Here is a 27807-nt window from a genome sequence, read left to right on the forward strand (position 1 = left end):
GCAAAGTGTCAAGTATGCTGTGGTGTACATTTGCCCAGAGAAATAATGATTTCAAAGTGAATAAGAAAACTCCAACCCTTTTTGCTACAGCTACTTTAATAGCTAAAAATATCAGCTCCTAGTCTCCTGCATGAGAAGGAAGTGGCTTGAAAGCCATCAAGAGCAGATGAGCTGTATTGGTGCCAACAGAACCACATACCAGCTTGCACCATCCTTCCATCATCCCTGCCTAGCCTAGAATAAAGGCAATATTCCATTTCGAAGCAGCAACTCTGACAAATTGCAGTTCCACAAAACCTAAGGTCATGCTTTTACTTTTAAAAGCCTTATCTATGCAAGAATTAGAATTCACCTACACTTCAACACACTGTACATCATCCTGGGAGACAAATTTGCCTATCCCAGCTTCTTCCAAAAGCCATCTCAATTGCTGATGAACATTATACAGAACCAACACTAAACTGGTGAGAGGTTTAGAGTAGAAGTGAACACAATTTCATATTAAGTTGTCCCCATGTTGATTTACCTTTCATTTTAAAAACCCCTGTCTGGTACGCAAATCATGACATGCAAATGTAAAGCTTCTGAACATTTTTCTTTAAGGAAGCTATGAATGAGTCCCATTTAAAAGTAAAGTATTTGCCACCTTAAGTTTCCACTGGCACTTTTAACACTATTGGTATAAAAGAATAATCAGGCCACATGCCGCAGCCTCAGCAATTGCAATCAGGAAAGGATGGAAAGCATGAGCTAGTGACTTTTACAGGTATTATCACAACCACTGTGAGACCCATATATTAACTCAGGAATCTGAGCTCCGCACAAATGGAAAAAAAAAAAAAAAAAGAAAAAGGAAAAGGTATCTGCCTTCTAAAAAAAGGAGAGTGCTCGAGAGATCATTACCAATTGTGAATTCTCATCCCTGTAATTTGCAGCAATATCTTGGTTTTCCATAGCTCCTCCCAATAGCCCTGTTGCATATGTCCTTAGCGGCTGATCAGCCTCTCGTGCCCACTTAAAGAGATTTTCAACTATGCCTTCCTAGAATGAAGAAAATAAGAAAGCAATTCCATCAGTCTCAGTCTCAGTGAAAGAATCTGTTGGTAACAATTCTCCCTATCTCTAGTAATGACCAGGCTAGATTACCTACCAATCATACAACGAATCAAAAATATCTAGAAAAATAATAAAGAAATCTAACATTTTAAGCTGCATAAAACTATTCCCAGGCATTAGATATTTGGAATCAGGATCTGCACACCTACAAAAATCTTGTGAAGCGGCCAGCCAACCTACTGCCTAGGAGTAGCAAAGCACTACAGGTATAAATTGATTAGTCAAAACAAACAAGGCCAAAGCTCCTGTGAGTTTCACTAGTAGAAATCTCCAGCAATTTAGCAGATTTCAAAATCTCCATAATGTTTGGAGAAGAGAGAAACACATGCAAGTATACCAATCTGTACATCTGAAAATCTTAATGTTAAATGTAGTTAATATTTTTAATGGCAACAAAATCAGCAGTGTTTGAACACAGCCTGACAGGCAACTTTTCTTAACAGGGCTGGATAAGTATTAACTGAAAATTAAAAGAGTCAATGAAGAATACAATGGTTTGGTATGAAAGATTCATTTTTTCCTCTAAATCACTACATCATCGTACAATACTATCGTGACACAAATCTTGCACATAATTTGATTCATAGGTATAATACAAGAAACAATCAGTTAAAAGTAACAAGGAATAGACATATGCGTCCATGAGAACTCTCATCTTACAGATTTTGGAAGAGTTATGTATTTAAAGAAAACTGCATTATTATTTAAATGCTTTCATGTCATTAAAAAAAATGAAAACAATGAGAGATGAAATACCTTGGTCACTAGAGGGCCTCTGTATTACCAGAACAGTACCCTCTTCCAACCAATTTGTGAGCTATCCTAAAGCCTCCTACATACAGGAACCCAAAGTGTCATAACAGAGCTTTATATATTCTCAAGTCAGAAGAAAAAAAGAAAAGTCCTTAAGTGCAAAACTTAACTTCAAAATTTAATTTCAATTTACAGAGATATTTAGTCTCTGAAAAAAGCTATATTGTGCACAAATAGGGAACGATTGTTTTGCTTTAACATTTTTGGATCAAATTCTCTCAGCCTTAGCCTTTGGATGATTTCAAATTAAATTAAATCCTTCACAAAGGGAGCACGTTATTTTTTCCTTTTACCATGCTTCAGAGTTCATATCCATATTTCCAATAATAAAGAAATTAATTTAGAACTTTTATATAAAAGCACTATGTGATTTCCAAACTTTACATTCCAAACATTACATTACTTTCTACAGACGAGGAAACTATGGCTCAGGAGTGAAATGTACTTTCTCCTCACTTTCAATGCTCTGTGCATTTCTTCAGAAAACCACACTTGTCAACATACAGAAGTCTGATTCAGCTGTCCATCCATCACAGTTCCAGATAATCCCCACAAAGCATGTGGATTTTAGACTGCTTAGTTAAAGTACGACTTGCTTATCACTCAGCTGTAATACTGCTATCACTGTGCTGTAGCTGGGGATTACTGGACAAGACTCCTACAGCAGGTCTTCACATTCTATATGGCCTGTTTCATTCACAGGCCCATAAAATAACAATTCATATTATAACATTTCCCAAAACATTACACTAAATTCCAGCTCCTCTGTTTGAGTCAGTCCCGTTAGACCCTAAAAGCTGTGAAATATCCAAGATTTGATCTTGAACAAGCCAAGATCAAAAAGCCCCAAACCATTAGTAAGACTGAATAGATTGTCTCCCAGAGACAGGATTTCATTACGGATTTTTACTGGTTTCTCCTATGGGAAGAACTGTTGGAGTACATAACACACCAAGCTTAAAAACCAAGCCTTAGTATAGATAGTACCTTCTCCTGAAAGACAACAGCTGTTTCCAGTCCCGGCATGATATCCAGAAGAAGTCGGCAGGCAGCAGTGTTTAACGGAGGTTCTCTGCTTGTCATCACATAAGCATTCACTAGCTAGAGAAGATCAGGAATAGCATTCAATAGAACTCTGACCAAAATGAGTGCCATGAAAGCTGTACAATTCCCACGGCAGCAAAACAATAAAGTAAGAAATGTCAGTATGTACGTCCTGGATCTCAAGATAACTAGCCTTTAACCTGCTCCCTCCAGTGCCTCAGAAGTTGAAATTAATTCTCACAGAAACAGAATTCCTCTCTGATCTGCTGTTCCCTGACTAAACATCAATCTTGAACTGATTTGTAAAGACAAATGTCTAAAAAAAGTTGCAGTTCAGTAACAGTGTAAAAATGAAAACGTAATAGCTAAAAAAATAACCAACATAAAAAATTATACATTTTTAATGGCATCTATGTTTGCTTATTGCTTACAGTTTAAGACAGAAAGCTACATGCAAGCAGTCTGTCAGAACCCTTACAGCAATGTGTACTGATACAGGTGATTGCAGGGACATGAGGGTAACCAAAATTCTAGCTGTTAATTCATGTTAGAGCATAGAAATGCAAGAGGAAAGCCAGACTCTTGCCTCCTAATTCTCTGCCTGAGTCTTCTAGAGCTGATACACTCCTCTGCTTCTACAGGTAGTCCAGCAATACCACGTATTCAGAGACAAGGCATTGGAATTAATGATATTAATTCCCATTATAGAAATTAATTATGCTTTTAAACTTGTATTAGAGGAGCTATGTTTTCTTTAAAGAGACTGATAAACCTTGAGAAAAACTAATTCAATTGTTACTACATATATTCCAGCACTCTTGAATAGCTCATGAACTCCCCTTTCCTTAAGTCACTGTAACAGTGGCAAATGAGTTGCACTTAAACCCATTTTAAAAACCACTGCTAAGGAAGAGATAGTCCTGACACCAGTAAAATAAATATTAAATAAGTACCAGGGTAAACCAGCACAGTGTACACAAAAATCATAAGAAGGTGTCAGGAACTGACAGACATAATTCTCAAAGCAAACCTACCGCATTCATGAAATCATCATTCTTGAAAAGTATCCTCAGTAAGTGACCAAGCATGCACTCTGGGTCCGCTCGACCTGCGGGAGGAATAGGAAAAGACTACCTCAAGATGTCAAGATTAGTACTTCAAATTGATTGTGGAATACTCTTGTTAGCAGGACCTTTCTCAGAAGGAAAATTAGACAAGAAATCATATGAATTATTCACTGACTTCACATTTTTTCTAGTAGGCATTACCTCCCTAGAATGCCTACTAGTCAAAACACAACACATTTTAGTGGTCCGATAGTACTGAACTGTCATTTTTGTAGACAATGAGGTTGCAGATGCCAGGCAAACTGCTTCAGTAACATGGAAATGAGTCATCTCCCAAAAAAAAAATTCTAAAGATAACAAGATAAAAAGCATCAGTGGCTGTGTTTAACTATTCTTAACAGCAACTTCAAGATAATCTGAGACAGTCTTGCCTCTCTGTCCATCTAACACCTACTACTTCTACATTAACTACAACTTGTTAACATCATCATACCCTTATGTCACTAAACAGCCTCTGAAACACTCTTCCAAAACTCTACCTAGGGCCTCAAAATCTTGCAGCAAACATCAAAACTGCCAAATATCAGCACCACAGAGCACAATTACCCAGTGCAAAAGCAGTATCAGACCTTGATCAGCAGTGCGCACACGCAGGCTAGAAATTGCTTACTCTTAAATCTGAATTACCAGGTATCTGTTGTGAGAGTTGGTGCTGCCAAAACTATTCAGGACATCATACCTGGGTGTCGGTCATCAAACGGGTCTGGATCCCCTTTGCGGTACTCTTCAGTTTCCTTCTCAATCAGCTCAGACATTCTGCAGAAGGAACAACATCAAATGAGCAGAGTGCACATTCGGTCTTCTCCTAGTGCACAGCTCCTCACAATAGCCTATCTGTCAAAGTACTATAAAACAGCTCATCAACTTTCAGTTCAACAGCATTCAGTGCCAGCAGAGGATTTCATACTGTTCACAATAAAGGGGTGAGAAAAAGAGATTTTCCTCCAATATCTCATATTCTGCTCCCCTGGTGCTCCAAAACACATTGAACCCATATCAACATCCCACTGATGCACAAGCATGACACTCTGGAGTGGCCCACACCCTTTATTTAGTCATGTTTGAGTGAATGTTCCATGACACATACTGTAGAGAACTAGAGTAAGTAAAGGGGTTCTCACCATCACATAGTCTTTCTTTTGCAGTACAGTAAGTCCTGAACAGGTGACTTAGTCCTCCTTCCTATCAGTCTGGGCAGGGGCAGCTGCTCAAACTGCCTACGCATTTTTTCTTTGGTTATTTTTGCATATTAAATTTTAATAATATTGTGCAGTAATAAAAGTATTAAATAAAGTGTTGTGTAATCTCTATTCAGCTTATCCCTTCAGCTCTACCAAAGCTCAACTTTTTAGCACATCAGTTACTGCAGTGGATAAGACAAGGAGAAACTTGGCCAGCTCACTATTCATAGACCTTTAAAATACACTAAATGCTCCTCCAGATCAGAAAAAAATTGAAGGCTGTTTTGAAGCTATGCCTTCCCCTAAACATACACAGCCTCAGCAGACACAAGAAATCCTATGCTCTAATTAATTTTGACTGAGCAGTAAGGAAACTAATTATCTTTTTCATTTAAACAAAATGAAGAAGAGGGAGATTATCTCATGGTCAAGCAATAAATAATTCCATAGTCATCCACTGACTGACATGTAACACTCCATGAAGTGTTACAGCAGAAATATACACAGTTCGAGGTGAAATGAAGATCAATACTCAAAAAACATTAGCAAATTAAATCTTATTTCCTTGGTATAAAACCTCATTCCCTCCCCTCTATTGAAATCTACAGTGGGGTGCAGAAGCTACACGCAGCACAGCATTTCAAAACAAGGTCTTAATACCTCAAGGGAGCGATCTAGGCAGAGTTTATTATAGAGGAGGGAAAACTGCTGGAAGGCTGCAGTAATCCCTGAAAAAAATATTTGTCTTTACCAGGGAATTTCCCTTACAGAATGCCACTGACTCCTACTCCATTCCTGTTACTTTCCAGAAAATATCCTGTGCTCCCAGGGACAATTAGAGGCAAAAAATGTACTCTGGGAACTGTACTGACTTGCCAGCATGACAGAGGATGATGTTATGAAGCCTCTCCAGATTGTAGGAACAGTAAATTAGCTCATCGGGAATGAGCAGAGAACTCTCCTGCTTGTCTCTGATCTGACAATTATCTTTCAGCAAACTGTTTATCCTGTGGGGTTCTAATATTTACTTTTGGTAAGCCTGAATGTGAAGAGATGTAAATTGAGTCCCTTGCTAACAGGTGGCACAGCTTGAGCTCTCACAAATTTCTGGCAAAAGCAAGTTACTTAAATACTCCACTGCCAGCTCCTCATTTTTTTCCATGAGAATTAATAGCTTGAAGGGTGCCTGCTGACAGACAACTGGGACAAGTGTGGAATTGAGAACTGCACCCTAGACTTGTCAGGTCTTTTTAAGTGATAATCAGCATTTTGATTACGTGCCAGAAAGGACACACAAGCAGCATGGAAAGTGAGTGTAACATTCTCATCAGTCCATCCTGTTTAGGTAGGCAGCCAAACAGTGAGCCAGCTGAAGCTGCCAAGTGGTTTCAGGGACAACAATGTTATCACAGTCTAGATGAAACCAGCATGTGAATCACCAATTATGTTTTTTTGGAGACAATTCGTCACAATTGCTGGACCAAAATAAAAAAGGACTGCCTCTTTAAAACTGACTTCCAAAAAGAAAAGAAAAAGTTCAGCTTGCTTACAATACCCTTCTGTTAACTAACGCATACAAAGGTGGTTTGTGAAATAACTTGGATGAGTTTATGTAGATTAACAGCTTTGTCAATTCTCTGTTGAAGCAACAGGAGAGGCAAATAACTAACAAAGTTCATTCCTGCTTCATAACATAGCCATGTGGTACACAGGGCTTCAACAAAAAACAATTCACAAAAACACTGAACTTTTATTCAGATTTCAAGATTTCCTTTACTCACTTGGCATTATATCAGTTCTCTAGCTGCTTCAGAGCTTGCAGACAAGATGTAGGTTCTATATGGGGGTAAGGTTCTTTTCCCTCACGTCTAGTTTTTTTTTTTCCTCTTTTGAACTGTCTTTGGAAAGTTACTCAGATCCTCATTTTCACTTGCCACAAACTGAGCTCACCTTGGGGGTGGGAAAGGAAGGGGCAGTGGTACACACAAAGGTATGTCAACTTTGCAAGATTCTAAATGATCTAGATAGGATAATATAAACCCATCCTAATACTGCTCTATGCCATCATCTGGCATTAATGACCAACCTGAGCCTTTACAACAGATTGCAACAGTGTAAGACGCCCTGGGATCCCATATCACAACAGACTTGGTATGTGGAGATGATGTATGATGTCAAGCTGCTGATTTATTCCCTTTGTGAAAGGGGCTCTTTGGACGCAGTGAAGGATCTGTCTCCCAGGATTTGCCAGAACGGTTGAACACGACTTGCATCCAAGCTATGAACTAATGCTCTTGCAGGATCATTTCCATTTACAGTATTTTTGAAAACCACATATATTAAATATCTGTTGTTTGCTGACACACTTTTCAAGGAATCTCTTCAATTCATACCTTCTGACACTCCACAGTTCATAAATCCAGAAAACTAGCTTACTTGGAAGTGACCTGTAAGCCACACTGTTGCTGTTCTTGTCCTATTACTGTTGAAACACTCACTACTGCACTCTCACATATGCTGCCTTGGCATCACATTTAACAGACCCTCATCCACACAGGGACGTTTTCTTCCCTTTAGCTCAGAAGGCGGAGAGAAGTAGAAAAACATCACTCACCAACAAGCATGACCACAGCTTCCTCTGCCTAAGTCTAAAACAATATTCAAGGGCATAACCCTGACTCAGGACAGCAGCTAATGCAAGCTCCAGTCGGTGAATCTCTTCCAGCAAATTCTTTTAAACCTGTGCTGTATCTAAAACCCTCTACTTCAAAGAGACACGGTTTTCATTGATACCCGAAGCACTGTAAATCCAGCTTTTGCCAGAACCAGTAGATCCCCTTGCGATCTACCTTAAATAAATCTGTATTATCTCCACTAAAGCAAATATATCCAAGCTTTCACCATCCATAACCACTCTGCTCGCTGCACAGAAACCTCGGAGAACTGAATGAGTTATCAGACTTGTCTGGGCATAAATAATGCAGGGAACCAAGAAGATGAGAGGGAGCAAGGAGTGCCAGACTGCCATAAACACAAGAAAAAGACTTGTTTAACTCAAATGTCTTTAAATTTCTTATAATATAGTAAATTTCTGCTGTTCATGCCTGCAAGAAAAAGCCTTGAAATAGCACGTTTCCTTCAAGACACAAATCAGACAATACACAAGGATACACCAAAACACACCTCACGATTTTCAAGAGACCTACTCATTTTCAAGTATTTAGGATTTGCTTTCTGCTGCTCATCTCACTCTTCTGTGCTGCTATTTTTAAAACGTAGTACCAACAGCGAAAAAATTCTGCCCGTTAGGTGAGGCATGGCACTGATCTGTGCAAAGAAGCTCCATCAGATTCATGTTACTTCCACCCAGTGCCAGCTCAGAATCTGTGTACCAACTTGCCTGACCTAACAACACAGAGCACCGCGGCACAGAAACCTCGACTGCTCTTAGCCTACAAGTGCAGCTAAGTCCTTCTGCATACACAAGGCAGGCCACAGGTCTGCCAGCAGAGGCGCAAGGAGGAATTGGGTGGAATTTCTGTAAATCTCCTGTTAAAGCAAGAGTAATACCAGTTTACCTGAGGCCTGTCTCAGGAAACCACAAATGCAACTGAGAATTCAACTGTTTTTCCTGTAATAGAAGATGTCTTACAATTAATGGTGTTACGAGTACCTACACACGTCCTACAAATATTGTATTTGTCCAGGTAATATTTTCCTCACACAAATAACATAATGACAGTCAATCAATATCCAGTTTACAGAAAAAAAAAAAATCCAGTTTTAAAATTGCACTTTAAACATGCCCTATGAGCTTCAATAAAACCTTCCTGATGTAATCCCCCTGATTCATCTAAGGAGTCACTCTCATCCTTTCATTTAACCTGACCAATGTTACTGCAATCGTAAACCCCACACCACCACTCTGATGGAACAATATTCCCATAGCTTTTGACCTTGATCAACATTTCACAAGTTTAAAGTGAAGATACCAAACTTATTTCAACTATTTAATGATTCCCCTGACTTCTATTATTTCAGAGAATTCATGTTTTAGAGACAACCTGCATGAGATCTTTGCAATATAAATTTCTTACAAAAATCATGTGTATTTAAATACCACACTTACAGTTCAAACCTCAAGCAAAAACATGGTAAAAGCTGCTGTCAACTAACTCCAGATATTCAGAGTTAGGAATTTATTTAATAAATCTTACCTGGTGAGAATAGGGACCATGTCTTGCCCGCTGCCATGTTCTTTCTCCCACTGCTCAAGCAAAGCAGTGAGCTCAGCCTTGGAGTCCACATGCCCAGATCCTGAAGTCATGGCTTAGTCTAAGGCAGAGGTTACAATGACAAAAAAAACACACACACAAAAAAAAAAGGCAGAAAAATGAGCAAGAAATCCTGCACAGTTTGGGTATATTCATCGAAATAATCTAAATCAATGACTACAAGTCATTTGCAAGAGGCAAGTAAATAGTCAGCAACAAGGAGTGAGCAAGAGAAGACTGAGACAGAATACTGCTGAACTTCACTTTCAAAGTTGGAAGTTTCTTTTTGCTCCTTTGCCTGAAGAATAAAGAACATGTGCACACTCTGAACACAAGTCTTAACTGGTGTATGACAACCCTAACTACAACAGGAAGTACGCACACCTAACCACAAGTGTGTTCGGTACTGAAGCTTTTTTTAAAACTCTACCTCGATTCCATGAGTGGACCCAAGTTAGTCTTTTGCTGTTGCTTAAGGTTTTACTCAAGAAACAACAAAGCTAGGGCAGCAAGATTATGATCAGTGTCATCATTCCAGTTTAACACCCTCCAGACAGCAGTGAAAGCGCCAAGAATCATATTAGCTTTACACTGCCAAAGAGGCAGAAGGCAGTGGCACTGAGCAGCTGCTGGCAGTGGAAGAAGCATCAAGAGTGTTAGCTGTGAAACAGAGCAGGTCGCCGCATCACTACTTGTTCAAAGTTTCCAAGAAGTCAGTGACTCTAGTAAGAGGGAAGAATGATCACAGGAGGGAGCACTGGAGCAATTACTTCAGGTTTATCAACGTTTACTTGCAATACAGCAGCTGCCAGAAGATTTATCTTCCCATTCTCAAAAGTGAGATCACCCCTACAGTACTGAGTGACTTGTTAAGGCATCATTTAATGAAGAGAACTATCACTCTAGGTTCTGTTTAAGCCAGGTGTCAATTTTCATCACTGATAAAAGTCTACTAGAAATATTAACAGTTCAAACTAGAAAAAAAATCTGTCTCAAAACACTGCCATGCCCCTAGTTTCCGACCTGACAGACTGTGATTGCTGTGGAGAGTTGTAACTTCTGGAGGAAGGAACAGCCAATCCTAATTTATAAATTGACCTTGTATTGGAGATGGAGGAGAGAAATCAAAGCAGAAGAAATTCCTTCACGTCCAAAAACACACAAAAATCTCCATCATTTTATTGGCCATAACATGGCCAATATCCATCTGCCACAAGATTAAATACCCATTTGTCATAATTGACCCAGAGAAAGAACTTTCCAAAACAACATTAAATACAGTGTTTAAGACAGTGACATAGACATCAACTCCTGAAATACACATTCAGAAATCAGTCAAATGGCAGACTACAAAGGGAGCCATAGGTCAACGTAGATTACATAAGCATTTGTAGCCCAAGCTTGTTCTGAAAGACATCACCACATTTAACTGAATGCTGGATACCTCTAGCTGGTTTAAAAACATTTTCTCACTCGGGGAATGGATGAACAACCCTACAGCTCTACCTCCTGTCTCATAGGTGCTTCTGAATTTAATGTATAGTGACTGGTGCGTTAAAGGGGAGACAAGACATGAGGCTGGCTGAAGATGAAACTGGCAGAAACTGCACAAAAATCATCACCCAAAAAAACCTACATGAAAACACTTGCAACTACAAGACGCGCAGTCTGAAAAACACCATTTTGAGAAGTACTATATGAAGCGAGCACATGCTAACAAAAAACCTACCTAAGCATAAAGAAAGATGACGTTTTCTAAATGACAAGTAATTACGATTTTATCTAGATCATTCATTATTCATTCATCACAGAACTTGACTGGGAAATTTGATGCAAATGCATAATTTGCTTTGGAAGAAACGCTACCTAAATTTAGGCAACAAAACATAATGAGATTGTACACATACCCCCCGAAACACCTTTGAAAAGGAAAACTATTCCGAGCTCATAAAGCTCCATTCCCTTTTCCATTAACTAAACAACACTTGCCAGCAGCACTTCTGAGCTTTTAAACATCACAGATAAACATTCAGACAAACCTACTCTGAGTTCAGAATGCAAGTGCTGTAATGGTATCTGCATTCAACCATTCCAGACATCCCCACATTCATTCTATACCCAAGGGATACAGAAAAAAAAAGTGCCTTGTGACCCCAGAGCTTGTATAAGGCCTGTACAGGCTCTCCTGCAATCTGAGGAACACTTTACTTCCCCTAAAAACCCTTCATTATTCCAAATAGAACATAAGAAAAGGTCCAGCAATGCCTGCAACAGGTCAACAAAGCTCCAGTCAGGAAGACCACAGGAACTGCTCACACTGCCCTCTGGGACACCCAGTGCTATACCATAACCAACTGAAAACAGAAAAATCCCAGCTGTCCCTAAAACGTGGAGTATTACCTCACTTAAAGTACATTATGGGTCTAAGTAACTGGTGCTGACACACAATGCTTTTCCTGAAATCAAGTTAAAACAAAACCACCACCATTTCCATAGGTACACAGCAATGAAAGTAAATGTCTCACCAGGGCATCTCATCTATTCCAAGGACTTATCCATCCCAACCTAGCCAAATAAACGTGACTATTCTAGACAGCACTGCAAAGAGCAGCAACAACAAAAATTACCTCAGAAGCATCTACTTCCACAGTTCTCCTATTAATGCAAATTAGCAGTAAAATACATATGGATGGAATCTTATGGCAGGTGAACGACTTTTTAAATACAAGAACCAAAGAAATTCCTGCTGCACTCATTTCTTCCGAGAACTCCATCTTAAATCAAAGTGAAGAACTCTGAAGAAAGGACAAGATCAGAAACAACATGAACTAAACTGTAGCTGTCAGAAATATCCTCAGCCTGTTGGGAGAGGAAGGCCTGTGATAGTAACTCTGACTTTCACTGTTTCCCTTGGACAAGTTGGTGAATAAATTCAATCTTAAATTGCTCTCCAGGAACTAGCAGATCAGGGAGCAGCTATCTCATTGTGGATTTAAATCTGTAGGGGTTTTTAATTTTTTTTCAATAAGTTTTGAAAATCATGGCCTACTACAGATTTCAATTAGAATATCTAAGAAGCTAAGGAATGGATTTTTTTTTTTCAAAACACCACTGCTGTCCAAATATCATATTTAGAATCAATAGAACTGATATTAACAAAACATAAAGCACTTACTCAAAGGACTTAACTTCGAAAGACAAACATTTACAACCTTAACTATCACTCACTGTGAACACTCCCACTGAAAATCCACATATGCATGTTTCAGCACAGCATGGTATTGCTTTAACATTAAACACTACTTAGTATTCCAATACCATAGCAGAGGTTTTGTAAGCATTTTACTCTTCTGAACTTAGATGTAAAAATCTGACAGCAAAGGGAAACCCAAAGAAGTATTGAGTCACAGATACCTAGAAGTACTAGCATGTTTCTGAAATCTCAGACACCTTAGTGTCACCTTAGTCAGACACTTCTAAACAACAAATACAAGTCCCACTGACCTCTAACTACAGACCTTGATAAGCACACAGTATGGTTCAAGCAGTTCAACTTCACCCTTTTGTTCCCCAACATGTTTGAGCATCACACTGACTGCAACACTACTACAGGTCATTCACTTATTGATTTTAAGTCGTGTTCATGAAAAGGATTATGAGGTTCCAAACACACTGACTTCAATACAGATACATATTTTAAAGCATGAAACTTCTTAGTTGAAAATAAACCTAGTCGTAAAAATCTGAATGCCAACAACTTGGTTACTTGGGAAACAAATGCAAAATCCATACCTCTGCCACTTAAATGGAAAACAAAAGAGCCATGTCATAAAAACAAAAATCATACCTTAGGGGGAAAAAAAATATCTATTTTTAAATCAACTTTGTAGAAAGATTGCACATTTGAATTCATATGTGGACAAAAATTACAAGAGGATTTGTATATAGACATGTATAGAGCCAACTCAAATTCTAGTAATGACATTTTGACCCAGCTTAAACAATCAAGTTTCATATTGTTCCTAAACATGATTCTAAGTATGGCTGAGGACAAAATGTAGATGAGAAGTCCAACGTAACAATACAACACCATAAATAAAAATTAAGAATTCATGAATTGGAATCTAGTTAAATACATAGCAAGCTGAGCAGTATATCAGTACTTTCTTCTGTATTTTCCTTACTTTTTTTTAAAAAAATTGTCCCTCTCATCACAATTATTCTTTAAATGGATGAGGTACCAGACAGCTAACTATGCCAAAGTTAATGCTGAAGCATAACAAACTGTCAACACTGAAGCTCACTTGTGGAAGAAAGTATGCCACAAATTAACAAACCCTTCACAATCTATGGAGAATAAAATCACGTTTTGGCATCTCACATAAGCGAAGCTCTGAGAGAAGTCCTTATCTGTTCAACTTTCCACTTTAAACCCTAACAGAACTCCAGCTTGGCTGTTACGACAGAACTTATTCCTAATGTTGCTGTAAATATTTGTTCAAAAATTCACCGATTTTAACAGCTGGAATATTTTTAAGGCCACAGAAACCCACAAAGTTATTTAGTTTCCTGGAATTTCTGCTTTTACAAAACAAACCTAGAACTCCGTCCTGACGCACCAGGACAGGCACCAAAAAATAGGAACAAAGTCCTGCTATCTACAAAACCAGCGCTCCGTTTCACCCCCATTCCTCTCTGCACTGCTAGGAAGAACGACACGAGGAGCCCACCTCCGCAGAGGAGCTCCGGGACCCGGCCCGGGGCCGGGAGCCCGCCGCTAATGACAGCTCCTACAGGCTCCTCACGGCAGCACGCGCCCCGCCGGAGCGGATCGTTCGCCGGGACCCGGCGGGAAGAACCGCCGGGACTGCCCGTTTGAACTGAAGGTTTAACGGTCAGCAAAGGCGGCGGGGGGGGCCCAAGCCGGGCAGCCTTCCTTCGCCAGCAGGCCCGGCGCAGCCTCGCGCGGAGCGGCGCCTCCGCAGGCCCCGCCGCAGGAGGAAGAGTCCCGGAGCAGAGGGCGGGCCGGCCGGCGGAGGACCGGGACGGGCGGGGCCGGCGCGGCGCAGGCCCGCCCCCCCCGCCGGGAGGCTGACAGGCCGCGGGGGACGACGAGGCGCAGCGCCCCGCCGGGCCCCCGCCGCCCTGCGCCCCAGCAGCGCCTCGGAGGGCAGCCCCTGGCGCAGGGGCGGGGCGCGCAGCCCAACCCGCTCCCCTCCCCGCCCGGCGGGTCCCTCAGAGCCCGAGGCGACACCCTCCCCCTGCCCGGCCCGGAGGCCGCCGCAGCCGCCAACCGGCCCTGCCCTGCCCGCCCCGGGGGAAGCGCGGCGGCGGCGCGACCTCCCCCCCAGCCCGGCGCCCCGTACCTGCCCGATGCCCCCCTGGGTCGCCGCCGCTGCCCCCGGCCCCTGCGCTCGGCCCCGCACACCCCGCGGCGGCCGCGATTCCTACGGCGGGCACACACTTTGCGCGTCACCAGGCTAGGGGACGCGTCACAGCGCGCGAGGAGGTGTTGCGAGCAACGGTGAGAGAGGGGGAGGTGGCGGCCTCGCGCGAGGCCTCTCGGGAAACGGAGTTCGCGCGAGGTGAGCGCTTTGCACATGCGCTCGCCGGGGCGCCGCGCCGCAGAGAACGCTGGAAGTTGTAGTTCCCGGCGGGCGCCGCCATCGCAGCCCCCTCAGCCCAGCCCGAGGCACGGCGGCCGGGACGGCTCTTAGGCCAAGGGGCGTCTTCCTGGGGGAGAAGCGAGGCCATTTACTCGGCTTTTTTTCCAGGCTCGCACTGAGGAACCACCGAGCAGCAGCTGCCGGCCCCGGTATGCTGGTGTCTGCCCTGATAACAGTATAGCAATGGGCACGCTGCCATCCCGTCCTCCTGCCCCAACGGGCAGGGCAGGGCCTGTCACCAGCTCTGTCTTTTTCTTCCTGTCTCACATCAAGGCTGAGTGTTCACTTCTGCGTTGTTCACCTGGGCATTTTTCACCTGCTTAACGTTACTTCCAGGTAGACAGTGGGGTGTTTTAGTGAGAGGGCAGCTTGAGTATGAGCTAAGATGACGAGAGGGTGCCTGCCTCAGCTCCCTCTCCAGAGTGGTTTCTCCTCTTCTTATCTGCAAGACAGAAACACCGTCCTATTTCTTCCCAGTTGAACAAGGACCATTTTTGGCAGTGGAAGCCAAACCCCACAGTGGCGCTGAACACCCATCTCCACCTCTGCCCTAGGCCATGCCCAACAGCAGGAAACAGAGACTGGACTGAAGCATTTCCCAGGTTGTCCTGGGCCTCTAGCACAAGCCTCTCTTCCCACATCCCCACCCTTCCTCCCAGCTGTGAGAGTTCATCCTCTCACTAGTCCTTTCCTCTAACACCCCCGAAGAGAAGCTACACACATACATGCAATGAGAGGGAGTCTGTGTGCACAGAAAACCTTCAGCATTGCATAGCCCCATCCCTGTTTGTTTTCTGTATGCAAAGTCTTCAATTATTCCTGGATTTATTTTTTCTTGTCTGTTGGCTCTGCAGTGGGAGTAGCCCAGTTCTTCAGGTGGCACTGTGTGCTTTCACAGTGGTAATAAGTTGCTATTCTGCACTGTCCCTTGCCCCTGGCATATTAACTTACCCATGGGGAAGATCGATGTGCTCTCAGCAAGGTTACCATTTCTGAGGGGGAGGAAGACCTGGAAGGATACACTTCTCACCCATTCCCCCATGTCTGGTTGGAGGATCAAAGGTATCAGACCAGAGAAGGTATTACCCAGAGAAGAGCAGCATATCCACAGCTGCACCACCTTCTCCCCCTGCAAGGCACCTGGCAGCCTTTAGGCCAGCCACAGGGCTTCTCAGGAGGAGGCTGCAGAGGTTAGTGCTCCCATTTCCTTATCACCTAAGTTGAAAGGGCTAAGAGCAAAATTAAGGTTTCCAGTTCCTGCCACATCTATGGTGCACTGGATGTAGGGTCACTCCTGAGAGAAAGTGGCATTCAGTCCCCAGGCTCACCTGAACAGGTAAGGAGGTTTGGAGCTGGTGCTTCATTGCAGGAGCCTGGTACATTGTCAGGACAGGATAGCTTGCAGCTACCCCCTGGCAGCTCTGCCACATCCTTCTATACAAGCTGCCTCAAGTGCTCCAGCTCCTGCATTTCCAGGCCTCAGGAGATACTCGGGAAGGACTCCCCACAGGGCAGGTGAGTGTCCTACTGGCTCACTTGGCAGGGCCAAGAGAGTATGAGCTCTCCTTTCATTTGGCTTCTCTTTAAAAACAATGAAACCCCAGCTTGTACTGCAGTCCTCCAGTAATTGCCCAGGTACTGGCAGAAGCTCTTATCTTAGAATAATAAATAACAGTAAAAAATGAGTAAATAAGCCTAAACAGGGTCCTCCTTCTCAGGAAAATACTTCACAAGCGCTGGCACCATTCCCAGCTGAGATGCTTTCTGCCCCTCAGTGTCCACATTAACCTCCTTTCTTACACTACAAGTGTATAAACTCCTGCCCCAGGCAGTATTTGGACAGATTCTGCTACCACACTTAAAATATTTGACTCTGAAGTCTTGATTAACTGCACGGTAATGACCGCAGCAGTGAGAATCCTGCAGCAGAAATGCCTCTCAGCACTGGATGTAGTGATTGAACCCCCACTCTCACACCAACAGTTTGCTTTAATAGTGCAATTGAAGGAAAAAAAACCCAAACACCACGTCACTGTGGGTTGCAGAGTAATAGAAACGAGAGGCCAGCAGTAAGCTTGCACCTCTTGCCCTGTGGGATCTTGTAGCTGAAGGGTGGAAGAGAGAGGGGCCTGTGGTACACAAGGAGTTCTTTGCATGTTCACCTCTACGGGCTTCCCAGCCAGAAAGACAACATACGTAGGATAGTCAACTGATAGTAATGATGACTTAAGCCTGAATCAAAGCTTGAGCTCCCTTGAACAAAATAACCACTTCTTGCCATTGCTGTCGTATCCCAGATCACCTTGCAATACTGTGGTGAGATCAGCAGTTTATAAGGAGAAGATAAACCCACTTCACTGGGCTCTAATAAGCTTCTAGACTTAAGTACAATTAATTGTGGAACCAGAGGAGGAATGGCACTGGTAGGAGAAGCCAGGAACACAAGCTTTGTTTCCAGAGGATGCCTCAAGTCCAGCTAAAAGTGGAAGTATGTGGCTAGGATGCCTCATCCACTCACAGCTGCTGACCAAGGCAGAGAGCCCCAGACCATGACTCCAGGCAGCAGCTTCACCTTCCTGCCTGAACACACCTTTGCTCCAAGAATGAGAAAAAATTTTGTGATCAGGAAGCTTGCAAAATTCAGAGAGACTCCTCACTGCGGCTGCCCTTGCAGGAGAGGAAGGACCCTTTAGGCTTTCAGGAGAGTTAGTTGCTTGCCTTAACCTCCAACACAGATCTACGCTGATAAACTTCATTGACTTCCTACACTTCACCTTTTATTAATTGCCTCATCTGCTTGTGGGAGGCAGTTTGCTCCTCACCATGTTTCTACTTGCACTTGAGTTTCTGTTGTAAGGTAGCTGAGACCGTAATTACTGACTTAGCAGCTACCAGTCTCTGCAGCATAATTTTGCTGCATGACTCGTAGCAGGTGAGTAGTTAAGTCCAGTAATAGAGTTCAGTCCCTTCTCAGCACTTGTATCACACTGCTGCTGTCGCTACACACAGCACCCAGTTGGATTCCCTGGCAGCATCTAGGAAAGGGTACAATGCCAGGAACTGAACCTTTGGGAGGGTCTAAACCTGCCCTGCTAAGATGCTCATAAACTGAAGGGTGTTTCTTTACAACTCCCATGCCCCAGGGGACTGCAGAAACCAGGCTGGAAGTCAGAGGTCTGGGGAGATGCACCTGGGAAGAGAGGACATTTTCCAGGAGTGCAGTGGAGGTCAGTCTGCCTGCATGTCAGTCTGGCTGTGACACACTTCTCTGAGGAGTGCTTTCCTCCCTTCCACCCTGCCAGTCTCCTACAGTGCCCGTGGGTATTTGGGCAGTGAGCAGGAGACACAAAGCTCTCCCAGGAAGGCCTCAGCTCCAGCCTTGGTACCATCTATCGCACTTCCAGCCTTGATCTGTCCAGATAGTTCAGAAGTTGTTTTATGAGGTGTGATGTGGCACCATGTCAGCTAATATTTGCAATGTTATCCCTCATGCTGCAGAGGCTTTAAACACTGTAGACTTCCCAACAGCACTCGCTTGCCATGTACATAATGCTAAATTTTCACACGCTGTGCAAAAATATTGCTTGATGGATTAGACTATGGCCACAAGTGACCTGCAAGCTGCCAGCCAGTACATCAACAAATGGTCTGCTCCCATTTCTTGCCTACCTCTGAGAGAGGGCAGATACTACAGTCAAAAGGTGGGGGAAAAGAGAAAGAAAATGGGATTAAGCAGGGGAAAACAGTGCGGTGGGATCCTCCCTGCTTGGACATACTGAGCACAGTGAAGGGGCTGCAGGCATTGCCACAGGTAACCTGCAGTCCAGGTGACTGTGGGCAAATGGGCCCAAAATGTGTGCACTCAGAGCCCATGACAAATGATGTGCGACAAGGGAATAGTCCAGTCACTAGGTGGCACACCAAGATCATCACACCAGACCAGCATCCTCTTAGGAGGAGAGGAAAGAGTGCCAAATAGCCCAAAGCACAAGTTAAGAAGCAATCATCTGGGACTGATGTGCTTAGAGCCATAGAGCAAAAGCATCCAACAACTGGGTGGAGAAAAAAACTAATGTAAAAGTGCAGACAAAATTTGTTCATTCAATCAAATTCTGTCTGTTCTCCTTTGTTATTTCTGAGTGATAGTGGGTAAGGTGTGGGAGACCCACTCATGAATGGAGGCAATGCACAGAGTGCAGCAGAAGTAGACGTTGCCACAGGTAATGCAGTCACCATCTCTTGTGAAAGCTAAGCCTGTTCCTGTGTGTGGAAAGAGCATTTGGGTTTTCCTTCCAGCAGAAAAGGCCAAGCAAAGTGCAAAGAGACGTTTCTTGCAGCAGATAAAAGTGTTCTGCTTCCCAGATGGAGATGGAATGACGGACAGTGGCAGCAGGCTGCAAAAAGAGTTCAAGGCTGGTTATTTGTGGGAAGAGGAGAGAGTGATAGCACCATTTCTGGGGCAGGTTTTTCTCTGGGCTGGAGCTGACACAGCAACACAAGCTAAAACCAGCGAAGGTATTTATGAAGAGGGGCTAGGGAGAGACATACATTTTGGCAGAGACACAGCTACCATTGTGCATTGTTCTGCTACTGTAGATCAGTAGAAGCAGTTCACTCTTTAAAGCATCAAGGACTGTATCATGGCCAACTATGCTCACTCTTCCGGACACCCACAGGGTCTGCAGGACTTGCCATCAGGCAGACAGTGCACCTCAGGCTCTCCAAGTGTTTGCATGATCAATAGTGCAGACAGGCTCACCAGCCAGCTCCCTCCGAGCAATGGTTTGGCTGAGAATTTAGCCCAAACTGAAGAGAGAATCCAGATATATATCTAGGAACATAGAAATGCGGAAGAATGTAGTTCATCAGCTCAGATACTAATAAGAACATGAGCAGGCAAATAGCTTTCTTCCAAAGAGGCTAGTGCCAAAACCCTCCATTCAGACACTCAGTCTGATGCCAAGAGCACATAACTGTGCCTGGCTGAGCATCTGAATGACAGCACATCTGCGTTCCAAGCTAAAAGTCAACAGGAAAGTTAAATAATACAAAGTGATCACTGTTGTGTGAAGTAGAGGTTCATGCACTGTCATAAACCTCTCACTTTCCAGTGGCACGGCACCTGAACACTGACCACACTGCAGTAATGCTGCACAGTAGCAAGTACCGGGCAGAGTCTTGCTCAGAGCTTTATGCTCACTTCTCACAGGCATCTAGCAGCTTCAAGCAGATATTCATACCTCTGCCTTCTCCCAAATCACTGTAAAGTGGGGTTATTGATGCCTCTTGTGATGTATGGGCTATGTATTACCCAGGGGGATGCATCCACGATACAGCAATAGGGGAAGAGACGTTGTGAAAGTGGAAGATAAGATAAGCCATGTACAAGGGAGAAAAAGTAGGGGATAGTAAGTACACAGAAAGTAGGATTATGGCAATGAGACATGGTTTTCTGACTAAACTAATTTCTAACTGGGAATGAGTTAAAAGTTCATTTCAGGCACTACACAAAATTCCTTGCTAGTTTTTGTGGTTTAACAAGGGGTTCCTTTTTTATCTGTTTTGCTACTATAGGAAACAGCCACTCAACCAGCAAAGAAAACTCTTCATACAGGAAGAAGCAAGAAAAGATTATGCACAATATGCTGTGAAATGCCTGCAAGACACACAGCAGGAATATAAATAAATTCCTCCTAATGTTTTGCAGCAACAAGGCTCTTGGGGATTACTTGTAATGCCAGCAGCTTTAAAAAACAAAGACTAAACAAAACCAGAAAAAAAGTAAGTTTTTAAGACAACTATCTTTTTTAAGAGGAAGGAGGGTGTTGGCTTTGTTTTGGTTTTTTCTGTTTTTTTTTTTTTTTTTTTTTAAGAGAGATTATTGGGCCTTAAGTCCAGTTTATGTATCAGTTCTCTTCATGACTTCTCTCTACAGTTAATTGGGTCAAGTGTCTGTATGTGACAGTTTTGATGCATGGGGAAACAATAAGCAAATTGGTGAATATGGGCTATAACGATTACAAGCTCTAGAGATATGTGCAAACATGTTAATTTTAGATTCATGAGTTGTTTTATTGCTGAAAGATTCCATCAAGGGGTTTAGTAACAACTATGTGGTGTAGGTTCTTCAGTATTTGGTAATCCTAATCTTTAGTTTGACAGTGGTGGTGGTTACAGCTCTCAAAGCTCTGCAGCTACCAGCTCCAAGCAGCCACGTGTGCATGGTACCACTGCAATCACTATGAAGACATTTGGACCTGGACCGCTGTAAAGTCTGAACACAGATCACTTTACTCTCACTTACATTCAACCACACCTAGGAAGAAGCTCTGAAGCTACCCTAGCAGTATAAAGCATTTGGCAGCTTGCAACACAGGAAAAGTCGTCAGCTGGAATGGGGTAATATAAAGCTGTGAAAAGGGACAGGCTGCAGGAGCTTGTGCTGGGATTTACCCAGGACACTTGCCCTAAGTTTCCCTCTCCCATGAAACAGTTCATGTTTTTTTTTCTCCCAAAAGGAATGAAGTTCTCTGGCAACACTTCTCTTTGTGCTGCTCTGACCCCGAATGGCCTCTGCAGCCCTAGAAAAGCTCCGGGACAGGGACGTTTCAGCACAGCTTACTGAAACACTGAGCGCCACCAAGCCCACATACCTTGGAAATGCAGGCTGGCCTCAGCATATGATGTTAATGGCACAGATCCAAATCCCTGCTGTCATGGGTGACTTTGTAAAGTGCCGGTTCTGCTGCTGAACTCAAAGTACCAGGTCAAGGGCTCTTCCCCTTGCCCCCTCATGTAGATGACAGTGTCTCTTCTTTCTTCAAGGTGCTTCATAGCCCTGGTCAGCAGGGAGGGAATATAGCAAGAATAAAGTTTCATAAACGTCTTTGCACAAATAAAAGAAAAGCACCTGATGACAGGGCAGAAGACGAAGGTAAAAACACTGAATTTTTAGGAGTTAAATCTGGTGCCAACCCACAAAGGAGAAAAATAACACTGCCTCCCAGGGTACAGCACACTGTGCTAGCAACTGCAGAGACATACTCATGAGCTTTGCTCTCCAGGGAGCTTTGTTTGTCAACATTTAGTTGCATTTATAGAAGTGCAGGGTATTTCATACAACAGTCTGTTCTTGTTCAGATGCAGATCCTTACGTGTATTCTAAAACCAGCATTGGTAAATGATAACCAGAAAAATATCTGAGCATTTAGTACTGAGCATTTACGTGTGAGCGTGTACAATTCAGAGACTGTGAGTACACGTGACTTGCAGCAATATTGCAAGTTCCTTTTGCATGGAAAACTTGAAACATGGCCAACAATACAGTTTAAAAAGTGGTACCTTACTCCAGGCCTACCTGCCATCTCTTAGGTACTGCAATGTGATTGTTAAATTGTGATAAAATAAAACTAATTATGAAATAGGGGCACCTGGAGGGATAATTTTGGCATTCCCCACTGAGAAGAATTAATATATCTTTTTTTGAGAGTTTTTCTCTTGATTCTCTCTGCTTCAGATCACTTTCAGAGAAAAAGATCTTTTTGAGCTGTTGGACATAACAAATCACAAGCATGACTGGGTACTACTGACAAGAACTTCCCCTGTGTTATCTTATTTGACAGTCTGTGTTTTATGTTTCATATAATGTTTGTATGCATATCATAATATAACACTACATTTAATGTAGTGTCTGGGCAATAATCTTCAGTGTAGACTGGGAGGAAAACAATGTTTTGGCCCAAAGAGAAGTTAGAAAGGTAGGAGGAAGTGATGAGAGATCTTTATGGCTTTTACGGGCTGTTTGGACAGCAGAACTCACAGGAGATTTCAGCAGTACAGATACAAAGCTTTGAGCCAGGAAGGGAGGCGTGTTTAGCCCCTTTTTGAGGCTAGGATGCTATTTTTCATAAAACACAGTTTTGCATTGTGGCTATGAGTACCAATGTTTATTTTGTTTTGTCTTTGGATTGTGGGAGTAAAATGCTGGTCTTCTTGAAATATGTGGGATGTTAGTGACTAAGATAATAAAGACAAGATTTCACCATAGATATTTTGAATCATCTCCATCCCAGCTTCTCCCAGCATGCTAGCTGGAATTGTTCACAGCCAGTTTCATAGCAGACAGGTACATCAGGCCATGCTACCTGCCTGATAAGCTCCTTGTGATATACAGCATTCTCCCACCAGTTACTGTTAACTAGCATTATATTCTTCTGGGTCTCAAAAAATTGCCCATGAGCAATGAAAGAATCTCCTGGAAGATGAATCCCCAAGGAAGAGCTGCAGGGAACAACACTACCTGCTGCAGAAAGTTTTACAAACCAGCTGCAGTTACCCATCATCCAGGAGATTAATATTAATGTTTTCTTTAGAGCAACATCTCCAGATCTCACCATGCAACTCCCCTTATCTCCGTTTCACAGCTAAAAAAGGAGTGCTGAGGTCTCACAGCTCCAGCTCTTCCAAACTAGTTCCCTTCTTCCATGGAGGTGATCAGCATCACTCTTTCAAAAGCCTTGTAGAATGGGAGCAAAGGAGAAAGAAAGTAGCTTCCTTGCAGCCAGGTAAGTTCACAAAACTATTTGGCTTGCTGGACTGGCTGCAGACTCCCCACGCTTCACTTTTAGAGAAAAGTTTTTGCTCCTATTCCCAATGCTGCTTTTCTCACTTGGTCTTCTCTGGCTGAACCTTTACTGAGACTTTGGCAACACATGGATTATTTTAGTCAGCGGAGCTGTAGCCCTTACCCTGTGCATGTAGGAGAACATGTCACCCTACAGACACTATCATACTCCACAGCTTATATCTCCTTTCCTCAGGAAACACTACCTGATAGGAGGAATTTGCTCAGTTAGGAATAATCCTCAGGAAGGATTCACAGCTGGCTGATGGTTGTTTATCAGAGAGAGGGCTGTGGCTCCCCTCTTCCCCATACAAGTATCTGATGCAGCATTCTCATCCCTGACCTGCATTTTCTGGAAGGACTTTTTGACTTCACCCTGTGCTTCTGCCACAGTTACTATGTCCAGGTCAGCAAGTTCTGCTCAGGGCCACTCATCCCATCTCTGATTGCTTGATAGTGGGGAACTGCTGGGAGCACTTGTGCCCCAAACCTCTCTCAGGAATTCAGCAGTCTCCTTCCCATGCAGGCACCAGCTGGGAGCAGTCCATTTGTGCTCAGCTCTGCACCCAGCCTATATGCAAGCGATTTTAAACCCAGGGCATGGACTAGTTGAATATGACTAAAGAAATAAAAGATGACTAAGAAAAACAAGTTTGTATGCTGTGGAATATTTCTCCAGCCTGAAACAGCTGAAGAGCTCTGCAATTCTCCCGCAAAGCCCTGAGAGGTGCACAGATCTCCTGATAACATCAAAGCACCCCAAGAGCCAGAGTGCTTGCTTCCAGTTCATTTCCCAGCAAAGCTGAGAACATGGCACTCATGTTCACAAACACCTCCTCTGGAGGTCTTCCAGGAGTCTGTATCAGTACAAAAACCTTCTCTGCTCACTGCTTTTCACTCTTGTGGAGTAAGTGGCTGTGCAAAGGCACAACCAGGGCTGTCACCTCCTGCTGCAGCCCTCTGCCCCCTGTCCTGTCCATTTTTGACTCCATGTCAAAGCACATCAGGGTCACTGTGTCCACAGAAGCTGTTGGCAGGTATATGCATTTCACTCCTATTACTTAGCTGATTTCTAACCCTTTGCAGCTACAGTTCCAGTCATTCTTTGGCTTCTGTGTCATCTTTTGAGGTTATTTTCTAAAATTTTCCCCTAATACTTCACATAATTCTGGTTGCTATGCAGTGTTTCCAGGCTCAGCCATCTGTAACAATCCCCCACCATGGGTGCGTGCAGCTTGGCCACAGCATGGATGTTTTGCTGATTAATTTGCCTTTGCCTTTTTTGTGTAGTTACTTTAGATGCTTGGAAATAAACTGAAAATAAAACTGTTACTAATACCTTCCCCCTCCTAGAGCCAATTAACTTCAGCAAGTTAAACATTTTCAAAGACATCCTTTGTGTGGTCTAGACCAGGGTACAGACAGTAATATAAACTGTATGGCATAATTTACTCTCCACTTTGTTCTCATCAGTGCCATGTAGATGAAGGCGGGTAAAAAGAGAGCAAGGAAGCAGCACAGTACAACTGCAAGTCAGAAAGGGTACATTTGGACATCTACATGGGTCCCATACTGGGTCTTCACTTAGGGAGGTGAGGGGAATCCCAGAGGCTGCTTGCTCCACCAGAAGCTGGAGAAAGGGAAGGATCTGAGCCCTGTTCCCCACATGCTTAACACATGTCCTAGTCCCTGGACTATTAAAAGGTAACCATTTGCTTTTCATAACCCTTTGGTAGTGCCTGAAAGGGAGTGCTGTACAGTTCCCAAACCACTTCCAACAGGTATGTTGTCACCTTAACTGCTATTCTGATCTGTAAACAGTAAGTTTCCAAAAATAATTGCTCAGCTTCTTGATTACATTGTCCTCCTCTCCTTCCTGCCAACGGCCTGGCTGGGCTGGTCATGTTGCATTTGAGCCAGGAAGGTTATTCACCTGCCCAGGCTCCAGCCATGCATGTGAAGAAATAACATGTTAATGTTGCTTCCCATTTTATGCATCAGGACATTTTATACACACAGGCAGCCCCAAAATTACCTTCATCATACATAGTTACATAATTTCCCTATTTAGATACGTCCACCATCAAAACTATTTTGTTAAATCATACCCCAGAGATTGTGCACATTGCAGGAATGAAAATGTGTTTTTCAAATAAAGATACTTCCTTAAGCTCCTGAATCTCAGAAACAATTGTAAAGCCAGAGTAATCAATGAAAGGGAGAAATGCTGTTTAACGTAGTTTTTAAATGGTTGTTTAGGGATTGTTTTTCAAATGACTGAAATCACCTGTTGCAGAAGAAAACCAGACTACAATATTAGATTATTCAAAAATTCAGATACCACCCACTGCAGGAGAACAGAGACCACAGAGAGCACTGAATTACACCAGTACCTTTCCACTGATCAAAGAAGCACTGCTGTGAAGATCCCTTCCTAAAGACAGGAGATGCTGGGATGGTAGAGCATAATGCATTGTGGATTTTAAGCACATCAGTTTCTGCCATTGGTATGATTATGTTCCTCTTCAACTCCACCAACATTTTAGAAAAACGTTTTGGCATCACAAGAAATGTGACTACTATCTACTGGTAATAGAACAGGGGAGGACATCAGAGTAACAACAAAGAAAATGTAAGTACAAGTCAGGAGATCTATGGCTTGCATTTAGTTGTATGGAGTTTAAAACATTAAAATGCTAATTGCAGTGCACAGGTTGTTGAGGAAACCCCTCTAGTACAACAGGCTCTGCATGCTGGATTGTGGGCAATGGCTGCAGGGGGGATGCAACCATAGATACCAGCGGAGTGTCAGAAAAGGAGCAGCTCCTGCTAACACTAACACTTCATTGTCTGAACAGTCACATGTATGACCGGGGAGTCTCACATGGTGTACTGCCTCAGGATTGCAATACTAAAAAGGAACCATTACTGCTAAGAAATCAAAATTGAAGTCAACACTAATCCCTACATATGGATTGCTTAAAATCAAAGCATTTGCAGCGATTACAGGTGTTCTAATGAACAAAAGATTAGCTCCCACATGAAGAACAGAGAGTAGAAAGCATACCAAAAAGCTAAAAGAAAACCTAACTATCTTCTTTTATGGTTGCCAATTAATAACAAACCCTGGATGAGTATACAGAATGAAGAAGCATATACAGGTCTTATTAGTGTTAACATGACAAGTGTGCTAAAGTATCTTCCAAAACCTTGATAATCCACCCGTAGTCCTTCTGCTTGTTTATATCTGCTCAAAACCAAAAAACCTTTTATTATTAGTCACTTAATTGCAAATATCCTCCTCTCCTCCCAAAACAAACTCCTTTACCATCCTCATCTGTGAGGATAAATTTTAGGATAAACAATTGAAGTGTAGTTGTGAAGGAAGCAAAACAGAAAAAACCTTGCTGTTTCTAGCTAGTCTATAGCTATCCTGCCTATCAACATCATCCATACACAGCCCCTAGTCATGGTGAAGCCCCAGTGTCTTCATCAACAGACAATCTGAGGGTAGAGGCCAACAGCTTCAAGCACAAGGAGAGGAGCAGGGGCTGAGTAGTCCACTCTCAGTTCTCTATCAATAGCAAATACCTGCTGCTCTTAAAAGAAGAAAAAACTAGGAGCCAAGGGGATCCCAGGACCAACAGGACAGGGGTCTCACTAGTCTGTGCTCATACACAATAGCTGAGTCAGGTGAACTAAGTAGGCTGAGGGAAGCAGTCAGTATCAGCCAAGAATCCAGATCATCAGGCAAGTTCACAATGATAAGACAAACCCAACTTTAATCCAAGAAACAAAGCCTCATACCGCAGTCAGCCATTCCAACCAGCACAAGGCATAGCTCAAGGCTGGGTGCCCAGGGCTGTGTTTAAATAGAGCCCCATGCCAATGGGCGGGAAGGGGGTGGGGGGGGTTGGGTGTGAGTGGAAGCCCCAGGTGAGGCTGGTCAAGGCCATTAAGGCC

General features: G+C 43.1%; 1 protein-coding gene across 2 annotated transcripts in view; it reads right to left on the reverse strand.

The window, feature by feature from the left end:
• The window catches only part of DCAF1 (DDB1 and CUL4 associated factor 1), a 52892-nt gene extending 37945 nt beyond the window's left edge, over nt 1-14947 (reverse strand). For both annotated transcript variants that reach the window (XM_086469713.1, XM_086469714.1), the window contains exons 1-6: nt 14922-14947; nt 9499-9616; nt 4780-4856; nt 4008-4081; nt 2917-3030; nt 904-1041 (exon numbers count right to left, since the gene is read on the reverse strand). In XM_086469713.1, coding sequence (XP_086325839.1) covers nt 904-1041; nt 2917-3030; nt 4008-4081; nt 4780-4856; nt 9499-9608 — 513 coding nt within the window. In that variant the 5' untranslated portion in view covers nt 9609-9616; nt 14922-14947. The remainder of the gene's footprint in view (nt 1-903; nt 1042-2916; nt 3031-4007; nt 4082-4779; nt 4857-9498; nt 9617-14921) is intronic.
• Between the last annotated feature and the right edge of the window lie 12860 nt (nt 14948-27807).

This window comes from Leptosomus discolor, chromosome 9 (genome assembly GCF_034619465.1).
Source record: "Leptosomus discolor isolate bLepDis1 chromosome 9, bLepDis1.hap2, whole genome shotgun sequence".
NCBI classification, from domain to species: domain Eukaryota; kingdom Metazoa; phylum Chordata; class Aves; order Leptosomiformes; family Leptosomidae; genus Leptosomus; species Leptosomus discolor.